Below are 13,567 nucleotides of genomic sequence, written 5' to 3'. Positions count from 1 at the left end.
CTGTTCCTCTTAGGCACTTAGTCACCAGAGAATCAGTGTAAAAATGATCCATTTTGCTGGAGGCCTTCATGAAGCTGGTCTTATGACTTTCCAGTTGTAATGGTGTATACTGAGAAGTGTCTGTTTTCAGATGACTTCCAGACATGTGCTGAGGATGCAAAAAGCTATAAAAAGACAAATATCACCAGCGGTACAGTTCATTTGCAAACAAACCAGCGTTTCATGAGCTACAGCAGCAGAAAGAAGATACGCTTCACAGTGGAACGTTACTGGAAATCAGGCTTGGAGGCATCATCCTTGTGTCTTATGCTCACTTGGGTTGTTGGCTGCTGTGACGCGGGTCGCTCGGTGCTTGGTGTTGCGTTGCGGTTGAGCTGTTCTGATTTTTAACAGTCGTCATGAGTAGGTATCACAGTGAGCTGACTCAGAGGGAGCAGGACTTACTGAAAATCCGTCGGGACAGTGACACTAAGGCTGCCGAACTTGTGAAGATGGAGAAGATGCTGCAGCACACCAAGAACCTAATGGAAAAGAAGCCAGAGTGTGGTTCAGACAGCATGAGCTACCAGGAGAACATGGGTCTGTAGCACAAATATTCATACTTTGAATCTCTGGCTGTGAGTGAGTAGCTGTTTGTGGTTGCTCAGTCATGGGGCGGCAGTAGCTCCGTCCACAGGGACTTGGGAACCAGAGAGTTACCAGTTCAAGTCCCCATTTGGACCAAACATGGAGTGTGGACTGGCAGCTGGAGAGGTGCTGGCAAAGGAAAGAGGTGCCAGTTTGCTTCCTGGTCACTGTGGAGGTGCTCTTGAGCAAGGCACTGAACCCCCACCTGCCTCTGACATCTCTCTATTTAATGCATGCATAGGTCCTGTGTGTGCATGTGTGTATTGCAATGTGTGTATGACAACAGAGTGAAAGTTTAAGTTCTTCTTCTTCCTGTTGCAGTAGAGGACCTGGAGGAAAAGGTGCGCTCCAGCAGACGATACAGGAGAAACTCCCTCCATCACACCCAGATGCTGGAGAGCCAGATGAAAACAGTGAAAGGCGAGCTGGTGGGCACACTGGACCATCTCCAGGAGCTGAGGAACAAACTGCGCCGTTCGCAGCAGAAGGCAGAGGAGCGCACAGCTGCCATGGAGAAACTGGCGGCGGGGCTCAGGTGAAGAACTCGTTCTGCTGCCACTTTCGATTCCAAACAAGGCTTTGACCTTTTCAATTTTCAGCCGAATGTCTGACCTGACGCCCTGCATCCTGCCAACAAAGCTGTGCAGAGTTTTCAGAAAACAAGACCGCACCCATACGCTGGTCACATAGAAGAAAGAGACTGGAGCTGCTGTGTCGGTCTTCCCTCTGTTCTCCTCCACTGTGCAGTAAGACCACTGTTTGGCACCCAAAGACTAAATTAAAAAGACGTCATCTATGGTATTTCACAACCTGCCTTTCACGAATATTCAGAGTAGCTTCTTCTACCTTTTATTCCAAATTTCTCTCCTGCTCTCATATTTTGAAGGCTTTATTTCGACGTTCTTTGAATTTGTCAGTTTTTGCCCAGAGCCTGCTCTCTGTGTCACATTTTTTAAACTATACTAAATTATGCATACAATATTCCATATTTCTGTGATGTCCTTTTACTTTTTCAGGCCTAGAATGTGAGCCCAGTTAGTTAGAAGTAATATGATCGGATTTCAGGTATCGGATTTGATCAAATCTTGAAAATGGGTTGTTCTAAAGAAAAGAAAAGCTTCTGAAATAAGATTAGATCACGTAGTCTATTCTTGGTTTTGATCTGGATACAACCTTCAGTATGTGTTCAAAACGTCTTAGTAGGATTGGGATACCTTTGATCCAAAAATCCGGATTCAATTAAGGGTGGATTTCAGGAACAAAATTTAGTAACATTTTGCGCTTGGTTTGTTTACCAGTTACTGTGATGACGAGATAAAGTCGACATTAGGCTACCTATTAGCCTTTCAGTATAGTGAGATATAAAAAAAATAGATAGATAAAAAAAGGATGTTGTCCCCCATGAAATAATCCCCCAAATTGCTGTCAAAATCAAACAAAAATTATTTCAAGTTTCATCTTAGAGATCTCTGTTTCAGTCTCTTGGGGACATGTTTGAAGATAAGCAGTAATTGCTGTGTGTTTGTTGCCAGACTGCTAACATTGTGATCCTATTTGGTAATTTTGAAAAGTTAGTATCTTGACTGGGGAGATCCAATCCAACTCTGCTTTGAAAAACCTGCACAAAACTAGGATGGATTATCTGATCCTAGACAGAGAAACATGGGATTTGTTTTAACAACTGGGCCCTTGAAACAATCTGTAGATGATTCTAAATCACTGCTGCTTATACCATCGGGACACAACAAAACTATATTAAATTGTGCATGCAGTATTCTGCATTTCTGTGATGTTCTTTTACTTTTTCAGGGCTGAAATATGAAGCTTGCACTCATATGAGATTGCTTATCTCAGAGGCAACAAAGAGTGGTATTCAACTCATAACAACAGTGCCGGACCTAGGACATTTGGTTCCCCGGGCAAGCTTATCCACGTGCCCCCTCCCCTAAAAATAGATTATCATAAAAATATACTATTCTAATTTTAATATTATGATTATTGTTATCAACAAGAACAAGAGCTAATGAGAAATCAACACAATGGACAAACAATAACAATGAATACAAACAATAAGAGAATACGGTATGTGCCCAGGATGGCTTTTGCTATTTCATTCATTGTACTCATTCTTACTCTACTGCTCTCCATATACCCTCCACTCCATCTTTGCTTTTATGTTAGATTTTAGCCATTGTGGTGCACCCCCCTCTGGATGGTGCCCCAGGTGGAGGCAGTAATGACTGGTACTCAGCCTCTGACAACAGTGCCGGACAAAACCTAATCATATTCGGGCAAGCTTCCCAGGGTGCAACCAGCCCCCGAATTATTATTATCAGCATTTATTATATCAACTACTAACAAGAACAAAATCTAATGCAAAAGTCAACACAAATAAACAACTTAGCTAACAAACAATAAGACAATATGGTATGACCAAACGTGTCATCTTCTTGTTTCTTTTATGCTAATGCTCTCCACATACACTCCTTTATTTCAGATTTTGGCAATTTTGGCGTCCCCCCTCTGGATGGTGCCCTAGGTGGCTGTTGCCTATAGAAAGATGCCTAACCATATGTATATATATATAAAAAATGTTTTCTGGGTTGCTGTATTTGCAGCCCTCCATGTTACGTCCTTATGAACCCATTTTTAGTGAAGTGATTCCTGCCAATAAGTTTCTGTAATGTAAAACTGTAAGATCATCGTCGCAGTCATTGTGATGTTATTAAACTCTTAGACACTGATTAGTCTCTTTTTGCATAAACTGTTTTTATATGTACATCTATGATCTATCAACAGAAAATAAGTGTGATGAACAGAGATCATTTGTAGGGCTGACACATACCGATTTGTCTCTTAAATGAACTGTTTGATGATTTATTCTCAGAGGTGCTGAGATGAGAACATTAACCGGTGTATCACAGACTGATCTGAAGATGCAGAAGAAAACACAGTTGGGCTTTTTTTTAGTATTTTTCCCCAGATGACAGAAAGGTCAGTGTTTGGACTCCCTCTGGGATCAATAGCCTGTTGCCTGTTACTGCGGTGAGTCATCTGAAAGCTGTATCTGTGCCTTCCCTGTGGCTGAGACATGATTGCACCTAATTTAGCAGCACGGCTTGTTTCACACAGCGTCACATGCTGCGAGGCCACGGGTGGATTTTATTCGCTGACCCCGACATGGACGTTTAACTGTGATTATAACACCATGACAGGGCAAAGTCAGATAGACTGCTCATTATTTACAGCTTTGCTTCTCCTGCCTCTGATGTTGGATGATACTTCCTGCTTATCAACTTCAAAACACCTTCATACTTCCTCTCGTCTGTAAGTGATGATTGTTATGTGAGGATGAGTGCTAAGGGACAAAGAGTGTACTGAAGCTGATTTTGGGAAGAAACAAGATAATGAGGAACCACAGCAAACACACAAACAGTCACCATCACACTGGGCCTCGTGCCTCGTGTTCCGCTTATTTTTGTCTGTATGCACGATTTGTTCTTATTTTGTTAGTGCCAACTGATGTCTGGGATTCACCTATGTTTTCTTATTTTTGCTCTTCTCCTAGATAGTAAATTTTATGAGTGGTCAAGAAAAATATCTTGTTTTCAGTCAACAAATTGTCCGAAGCAAGGAAACACAAGTAAATTTGAGTAACATGAATAAAGTGCATGAATCTTAGAGTAAGTTTTAAAGTAATTATGATGATTGGATTATTATATTTGTACGCTAAAGACATACAAAAAAAAATACAATCCATCCGTTTTATTTTCTATTTAAAATTTTCTGCATTGAGTACTTTTATTCTGAATATCAAATACATTTTCCTGACGGTCCTTGCATACTTTTACTTAAGTAACATTTTCAATGTAAGACTTTTACTAAAAATTAAGTATTTTTTAAGTGTCGTATTAGCATTTATACTTAGGTCAAGGATCTGAATTCTGGGGCGTTGGTGGCTTAGTGGTAGAGCAGGCACCCCATGTATAAGGCTGTTGCCGCAGCAGCCCGGGTTCGAGTCCAGCCTGTGGTCCTCTGCTGCATGTCATCCCCTCTCTCTCTCCCCCTTTCACACTTAACTGTCCTGTCCATTAAAGGGAAAAAATGCCCAAAAAAAACAAGGATCTGAATTCTTCCTGCTGACACGGCATTACGTCACTAAAGTTTAATAATTTTTTTTTACCTTTTTCCCCTCTAATGCAAGTAGTGACCCTCTGGAAAATAATGTTTACTTTTTTTAGTGTATTTAATTTAATTAGTTTCACTGTTGCAGAAGTTCTTCTTCCTCCTGCTTTTTTTTGTAACATCTCTCTAATTTCTGGGCATATGCTGGAGCATTTGCACACGGCACATCACCTGCCGTGACACAGTGTTTAGGGGATGTTACATGCTACACTGCCTGGCCAAAAAAAAAGTCACCACCAAAAAAAAGGTCATACACTCTAATATTTCGTTGGACCGCCGTCTTTAGCTTTGATTACGGCACGCATTCGCTGTGGCATTGTTTCGATAAGCTTCTGCAATGTCACAAGATTTATTTCCATCCAGTGTTGCATTAATTTTTCACCAAGATCTTGCATTGATGATGGTAGAGTCTGACCGCTGCGCAAAGCCTTCTCCAGCACATCCCAAAGATTCTCAATGGGGTTAAGGTCTGGACTCTGTGGTGGCCAATCCATGTGTGAAAATGATGTCTCATGCTCCCTGAACCAGTCTTTCACAATTTGAGCCCGATGAATCCTGGCATTGTCATCTTGGAATATGCCCGTGCCATCAGGGAAGAAAAAAATCCATTGATGGAATAACCTGGTCATTCAGTATATTCAGGTAGTCAGCTGACCTCATTCTTTGAGCACATACTGTTGCTGAACCTAGACCTGACCAACTGCAGCAACCCCAGATCATAACACTGCCCCCACAGGCTTGTACAGTAGGCACTAGGCATGATGGGTGCATCACTTCATCTGCCTCTCTTCTTACCCTGATGCGCCCATCACTCTGGAACAGGGTAAATCTGGACTCATCAGACCACATGACCTTCTTCCATTGCTCCAGAGTCCAATCTTTATGCTCCCTAGCAAATTGAAGCCTTTTTTTCCGGTTAGCCTCACTGATTAGTGGTTTTCTTAAGGCTACACAGCTGTTCAGTCCCAATCCCTTGAGTTCCCTTCGCATTGTGCGTGTGGAAATGCTCTTACTTTCACTATTAAACATAGCCCTGAGTTCTACTGTTGTTTTTCTTCAATTTGATCTCACCAAACGTTTAAGTGATCGCCGATCACGATCATTGAGGATTTTTTTCCGGCCACATTTCTTCCTCGAAGACGATGGGTCCCCACTATCCTTCCAGTTTTTAATAATGCGTTGGACAGTTCTTAACCCAATTTTAGTAGTTTCTGCAATCTCCTTAGATGTTTTCTCTGCTTGATGCATGCCAATGATTTGACCCTTCTCAAACAGACTAACATCTTTTCCACGACCACGGGATGTGTCTTTCGACATGGTTGTTTAGGAAATGAGAAGCAACTCATTGCACCAGATGGGGTTAAATAACTTGTTACCAGCTGAAAGATAATCGCCCATGCAGTAATTATCCAATAGGAGGCTCGTACCTATTTGCCTAGTTAAATCCAGGTGGCGACTTTTTTTTTGGCCAGGCAGTGTACATGTTACATAGGTTAGTGGAATTCATCATCAAGCACACCTAGGTACACTCTAGAAAGATGAATCATGGGGTTAATGGATAATGCTTAAAATAAAGAGGTTTTTCACAATTAAAAATTATGTTTGTTACATTTACCTATTTTAATCAGTTGATGCTTTGGATAAATATTAAAGGGGAACTAACATTTTTTTCAACCTGGGCCCTATTTTCCGATCTACTTTTGTCTAAATGAGTGATAGGATGTTCAATATTTGACATTTCTCAAGTACGAAGCTAGGGCTGACCTGCCTGCAGCCCGTGAGTGCACGCTATATCAAATAATAGGGCACTCAGACCGCGTCAAACAACGTCAAAATACGTCCACTAAAAGTGCATTTTTTCACACAGATAGGATCGGATTGTTAATATAATTATCCAACAACATAATGGAAAAGAGAAATGAATGTCTGTGTTTACCTTTAGCTGGAATCAGACATGATCCTCTGCCTGTTGCAATTTTAGTATATGTGCTATACCGAAGTAACACTGCTCCCTCTCTCTCCTCGTCCGCTCTTCAATTTCAATGAGCTCTGCATCCGTGTACGTCCGTGTACTCTGTGTTCAAATAAATACGGTCCATCCAGATTCAGTTGGTTAAAATCGGGTAGTAATTCAGCCATGACTACTCCAAACAGAGTAACTCCTCGTATTTGTAAGGTCACTCCAGTGGTAACTTCCTGCAACAACTCAAATCTCGCGATTTCAGAGCCAGACTTTCATTTCACTTTTATGTTGTTGGATAATTATACTAACAATCTGATCCTATCTGTGTGAAAAAAATGCACTTTTATTGGATGTATTTTGACATTGTTTGACGCGGTCTGAGTGCCCTGTTATTTGATATAGCGTGTGTTCACGGGCTGCAGGCAGGTCAACCCTAGCTTCGTACTGGAGAAGTGTCACATATTGAACATCCTATCACTCAGTTAGACAAAAGTAGATCGGAAAATAGGGCCCAGGTTGAAAAAAACATTAGTTCCCCTTTAAGTTGGTTAAACTTTTGGAGGTCAAAGCAAATCATGTTGGTTTTACTCAACGAATTGAGTTTGTCAGATTATAAAAGACTCATAGGATTTACTCAACATAAAAAGATACATGCACACTGTTACCTTAATTCTTTAAAACTGAACCAGAGTAATACTTAAAATTAAGATGTTTTTCAGTGTTAAAAAATTATGTTTGTTTCCTTAACGTGTTTTTAGTCAGTTGACAACTAAGTTTAAAACAAAATAAAGTTTTGAGTGGGATGAAAGTAAAGTAAATATGTTTGAATATCCTATATGAAATTGCTTGACCACTATCGTCACAACTTATGCATAAATACTAAGTTGATTCAACTAATTTTTTTTTTGTTTGGAGGTCAAAGTAAATCATTTTAGTAGTCCTAAACTAATTGAGTTTGTCAGATTAAAAAATACTTATAGGATTGCCAGAGTTGGAACTACTTAAAAAGATGCATGCCCATTGTTACCTTAACCAGAGGATTCTTTTTTAAGAGCAGATTTGGATTTGGATTTTATTTTCCCATACCAGAAAATTAAGAAAAAATCTGAGTGAACTTTAAGGGAATGTTGCTGCATGAGGCCCGTAATCCATATTTCTTGTTTCATCTTTAAAATAGAAGTTAATTATGTAATGCATGATTATATAATTTGTTGAGCACTGCGTCAAACTGTGCAGAGGTGGTTTCTGCAACAGATGTAGCGGATCACAGCAAACAACCCTGCAGAGCAAACTTCTCACAAAACAATTCTTACTCTCCACCTTCATAGGAGCACATACTGCTTTAGACATCAATTCAGTTTATTTCCTATTTATAGTCATATATGTATTATTTGGTAAGCTTTGCTGTATTTTCTCAGCTGCACTTTGACGTCTTTTTTGTTTTTATTGTGAAATTTATTGTGAAATAAGTTGTCAAAACGTATCTGCAAAGTAATTTATCAGGCTGATTTCCTGCTTTGTATGGAGTGTTCTCCACCTTTAACTTTTAGCTTGGTTTGGCTGCACAGTTTAATTAACGGCTGCCATCAAACTATAATACACAGGGGGAGAAAACAGGTTAGTCCGGCTGACTTACAGTAATGTGGCACCACCTACACATTAACCACATGCATTATGAACTCAGCAACATCCTCCTCACACCACTTTTCAGATGGCATGTTATCATGTAATGTGTTTGCATGTGTTACATAATGAACCAACGGTGGGATTATGCAACACTGGTGGCACGACTCCAGTAGATTTAATAAAAGGGTTGAATTGTTTGTGTGAGCTGGTGCTGAGTTTACTTTATGTGCAAAGAGAAAAACATATTGTCTACCAGAGCTTTGGCAGATGTCCTCGTTGTGACAGTCTTACAACATCCACTAAAACCAAAATAGAAACAGGCATCATAATAACGGATATGGTGATCACGGCCTCGTTATCACTGCATTTGGAAAAATATAAAGATCCAAAGAACAATTGCTACAGTACAAGCATTTCAATTAAAAACTGTTGTTAGTGAGGTTTATCCAGAGAAGCAGGGGCGTAGTTTTTGGAAACAGATGCTGGTATTGAGGTTCTGATACTGGAGCCACCACCCATCTCCACTGTGATGGGGTGAAAATTAAGGATGCAGCAATAGTGAAGGTCTTTTTTAAAGTTAGTTATTATTGCATTAGTTATTATTATTTCATTTTGTGTTAAATGTATTTATTTCCACTTACAAAAACTGTTTTAAAGTCGTTCAGGTCTTCATTACACTACGTTTGACTTAGAAAAAATTAAATAATAAATAATACAAATTTATGAAACAACCTTCTTTCCCTTTTTCATATTAAAAATGTCAAAAGCCTTTTTACAGTTTATAAAATATCATAATTCATCAACAAATTTCTTCTGCAAACAACTGTATTAATTCAGTTTTCTCCCAAAAAAACAAAATTTTACAAAGATAACATTTGAACACATCATGAGAACATTATGATTTCCCATCAACACACAATACTTATTTTGACTGAACAAACCTTGAGTATAATGTAACTGCAACCTCTGTTAGCTGTTAGCTCCAGACCGCAGGAAAGCTGTTCACCCTTGCAGCAAATAGGCCTGTTTCCACCGCAGGAACTTCGGGGTAATTTTACGGGGCTGGGGCTGTTGGTGCGTGTCTCCACCGCAGGAACCACCCCCGAAGGACAGAGTTCAGGAACTTTTACAGGGGCTAAACAAGTCCCTGCCTCGGGGTAGGTACTCAGAACGGCCCCTAAAGACTCCCGGCTGGGGCTTGGGGATTACTTGGTGCTGATTGGATATACTCACGGAGGGATGTGATGTCAACAGAAAGCAACAAAATAGCCGGCATTTTTAAAACTCAGCAGACGAGGGTTAGCGCGTTCATATAGCTTCCTCCACCATGTAAAAAAAACTCACTAAATGGCCCGTGAAAAAAATATTTTTTCCAGCGGATATCTTAGTTACAACATGATTGAGCTAGCAAAGCAGTTTTGTGTTGATATGTGTGGTATGTACTCAGTTTTGGGAAATCACGATGTCTAGAAAGCATCAGTGGCTGCAGCTGACAGGGACAGCTAACAGCAGCAGCAAAGCTAACATCAGGATGTCATCTGTTAAAAGCCTCCCGTTGTCGGATACGACATGAAACTACTCCAGATAGCTCAATCATGTTGTAACTAAGACATCCGCTGGATTTTTATTTTTTTCACGGGCCATTTAGTGAGTTATTACAGACACCGCTAAGGGCTATCAGGTAACGGCGTCCCTACGTCGCCCCGGTAAATGGTCGCGCAACGATTACGTCACATCCAGAGCCCGTAACTTTACAGGAACCTTCCTCGTACTCCGCTCTCTCAGTGGAGACACGGCGGTTGAGAGGGCCGAGCGAGAGGACGTTCCTGTAGTAGTTCCTGCCCCCCAAATAGTACCAGGAACTTCTTCAGTGGAAACAGGCCTAAAGTTTCCCTCTGGCCACTCAGCTGTTGCAGCGAAAAAAATCCCCTCTGGCCCAGAAAGCATTTTCCTCTTAGACCACCACATGTCTGAAAACTGTTGACAAGACATTTTGAACTGCAGATGGTTTAATATTTGTAAAACTTGCCTCAAGCCGTGAACAGCCCCTTAAAAATCCATGACCTCATCACAACGTTAAGTCTATGAGTCTAACGGGAACTTGCGGATGGGGTCGGCAGGGGAAACACTACTGCGCATATTCAGCGGGCTGCATACAACGGAAGTAAACCTGGAAGCTAGAGAACTTTTTGGGCCAGGCAAGCATTGGAACGACTAGGCATCATCTTGACGTCTGGTATCTAGTTAGTTACAAATCTATAGTTAGTTGCATCTGCTAGCTGCTAACTGCTAACAGCTAACATTAGCTAGCTCTTCTCCTGCTGATTTTACAACCGATTTGTTGTTCATAATGTAGCATTAGCAGTGAAAAATAGTGGGGTGCGTCCCCTGATGTGTTGACAGTAAATTTACTGCGTCCATTGTCCCGACAGTGTCCTGGGGAAGATCACTGTTTGTCCCAAACACATTTTCTATTGACATGGGACAATGGGACGCCGTTAGTCTCGAGTCCTGCTTTTTAGCCTGTGCCAAATGAATGTGATACAGCAGAAATACAGAAAAACAGACACTGCCATTGGTGAATCTGTCCGTTATCTGCGGAGCAATTTGAAGCTAAAAAACTCAACAGCAGTTCCTCCTTCATGCTTCCTTCTGTGCAGTGATACAGTTGGTGGGTGTGGTTCATTACAAAGAAAATAGCTCCTACGTGAAACTGCTCACAACAAGGTCTGTGGATTATCTTGAGTAAGCATGTCATGATTTCTGGAAAGAGACATCACAGGCCCAAACCAAAATGATAATTTTATGACAGCCTCTGGGGTAATTTTCTGAGACTTGATCTTGCTCCTCCAAAGCGCAGAAAGTACAGTGAGAGAACACACAGTACTTAAATCAGAGTATCAGTCTGCTGACACGTTAACTTATGCTGAATTCATTATTGCATCATTCGTCCAGTCAGTCATTCAAAACAGCTGATACTTTATTATATTTCTACTGCATGTGTATAACTCTGTTTCATTTTATATTTACTAAATGTCTTTGCCTTAGTCTGGAATACTTTAACAAATATACTGTGCAACACAAATATGTGCAAGCAAGTCCATCACTCTCACCTGCACACAAGGAAGCCCCACTCCTGACCTGCAATTCAGCTGCACTCTTTAGGTGAACTCATACACTGAAACTCTAATACCTTAGCTCGTGCAACATTCCAGTCAGGTTATTGTATCCTGGATAAATCCCAGATACATTAAAAGTAAACCATGTTAAGTGAAGGGCGGGCTGTCACATGAGGCTCTGTGGGGGATTGCAGATAATCCAAGAATATTGCTTAACAGTATTCACCAAAATATATGATAAAAAGCAGACTTGCTGTCTGGCATTGCTGCATCTGTCTGAACTTGTATTTCAGGGATTGTACCTGCAGTTTTGCAACCTAGTTGCCACAGCAAATGTTGGCAGTGTACGCAGTGTCTGCCAACCATGGATGCATTACATTGGTATGTTGAATCCTGTTGTAACAACGCTGTGGTGTGATGACGTTAAGGCACAAAAAAACACTCTGTTATGGTCAGAAAAAGACCATGTTTTGGCTTCAACTAACCATGTTCAACGGCACATAAGTCACTGCAAAAGTGGTAAGAGGTAGATAAGAGACACCCACTAATGGCACAAAAGCTGCTAAAAACACTGTTATGGGTTACTAAAAATCACCCATGTTCAACGGCACAAAAGTCACTGCAAAACAGTAATGGTGCGTTAAAAAACACCCAGGTTCAACGGCACAAAAGTCACTGCAAAATACTTATGGTACAGTAAAAAAAAACCCATGTTCAATGGCACAAAAGTCACTGCAAAACAGTAATGGTGCGTTAAAAAACACCCATGTTCAACAGCACAAATGTCACTGCAAAATACTTATGGTACATTAAAAAACACCCATGTTCAGTGGCACAAAAGTCACTGCAAAACAGTAATGGTGCGTTAAAAAACACCCATGTTCAACGGCACAAAAGTCATTGCAAAATACTTATGGTACATTAAAAAACACCCATGTTCAATGGCACAAAAGTCACTGCAAAACAGTAATGGTGCGTTAAAAAACACTCATGTTCAACGGCACAAAAGTCACTGCAAAATACTTATGGTACGTTAAAAAACACCCATGTTCAACGGCACAAATGTCACTGCAAAATACTTATGGTACATTAAAAAACACCCATGTTCAACGGCACAAAAGTCACTGCAAAATACTTATGGTACATTAAAAAACACCCGTGTTCAACGGCACAAATGTCACTGCAAAATACTTATGGTACATTAAAAAACACCCATGTTCAATGGCACAAAAGTCACTGCAAAACAGTAATGGTGTGTTAAAAAACACCCATGTTCAACGGCACAAATGTCACTGCAAAATACTTATGGTACATTAAAAAACACCCATGTTCAACGGCACAAAAGTCACTGCAAAATACTTATGGTACGTCGAAAAACACCCAGGTTCAATAGCACAAAAGTCACTGCAAAACAGTAATGACACGTTAAAAAACACCCATGTTCAATGGCACAAAAGTCACTGCAAAACATTTATGGAACATTGAAAAACACCCATGTTCAATGGCACAAAAGCCGCTAAAAAAGGGTGACGGGTCACGAAAAAAACAAACACATTTGGTGGCAAAAAACACTGGAAAAGTGGCAACAGGTTGCTAAAAAATACCCACATTTGGCAGTACAAAAGCCGCTCAAAAAGTGGCAAAAGGTTACTAACAAACTACTATGTTCAATGGCACAAAAGTCGCTGGAAAAGTGGCAACAGTTTGCTAAAAAACACCCACGTCTAGCAGGACAAAAGCAACTTGAAAAGTGGTTATGGGGGCTGCTAAAAAAGGGCAATGGGTTGCTGAAAAACAGCTATGTTCAATGGCACAGTGACAAGTCGCTAGAAAAAAACATGTTTGGCGGCACAAAAGCTGCTGGAAACATGGCCACTGGTCGCTAAAAAACAACAGGTTTTGTTGTTTGTTGCTCTCAAATCTAACGTGCCCGTGGTTTGCAGAAACGTTCAATGTGAACCTTTCCTTCTTGCAACAGGGCGGCAGTTTCTCACCAACAAATGTTTTAGAGAAAACATCTTTCTTTAAAATGATAGTAATATTTTTG

At 40.5% G+C, this 13,567-nt stretch overlaps 1 protein-coding gene across 2 annotated transcripts; it reads left to right on the top strand.

The window, feature by feature from the left end:
- The first annotated feature begins 219 nt into the window (after window positions 1-219).
- Window positions 220-3,374, top strand: LOC117253715 (uncharacterized). 2 transcript variants are annotated; one of them, XM_033621340.2, is made up of 3 exons: window positions 220-579; window positions 949-1,162; window positions 3,125-3,374. In XM_033621340.2, exons 1-3 carry the CDS (start codon window positions 399-401, stop codon window positions 3,213-3,215), a joined length of 486 nt encoding a protein of 161 aa, XP_033477231.2. In that variant the 5' UTR covers window positions 220-398; the 3' UTR covers window positions 3,216-3,374. The 2 variants fall into 2 exon arrangements, with proteins under 2 accessions (XP_033477231.2, XP_033477232.1); XM_033621341.2 differs by having other exon boundaries at window positions 949-3,374.
- Window positions 3,375-13,567: the final 10,193 nt, after the last annotated feature.

The sequence above is a fragment of the Epinephelus lanceolatus genome, chromosome 6 (genome assembly GCF_041903045.1).
Source record: "Epinephelus lanceolatus isolate andai-2023 chromosome 6, ASM4190304v1, whole genome shotgun sequence".
NCBI classification, from domain to species: domain Eukaryota; kingdom Metazoa; phylum Chordata; class Actinopteri; order Perciformes; family Serranidae; genus Epinephelus; species Epinephelus lanceolatus.
Note: the sequence above shows the minus strand (reverse complement) of the source record. Positions and strands in the feature narration are given on the sequence as shown.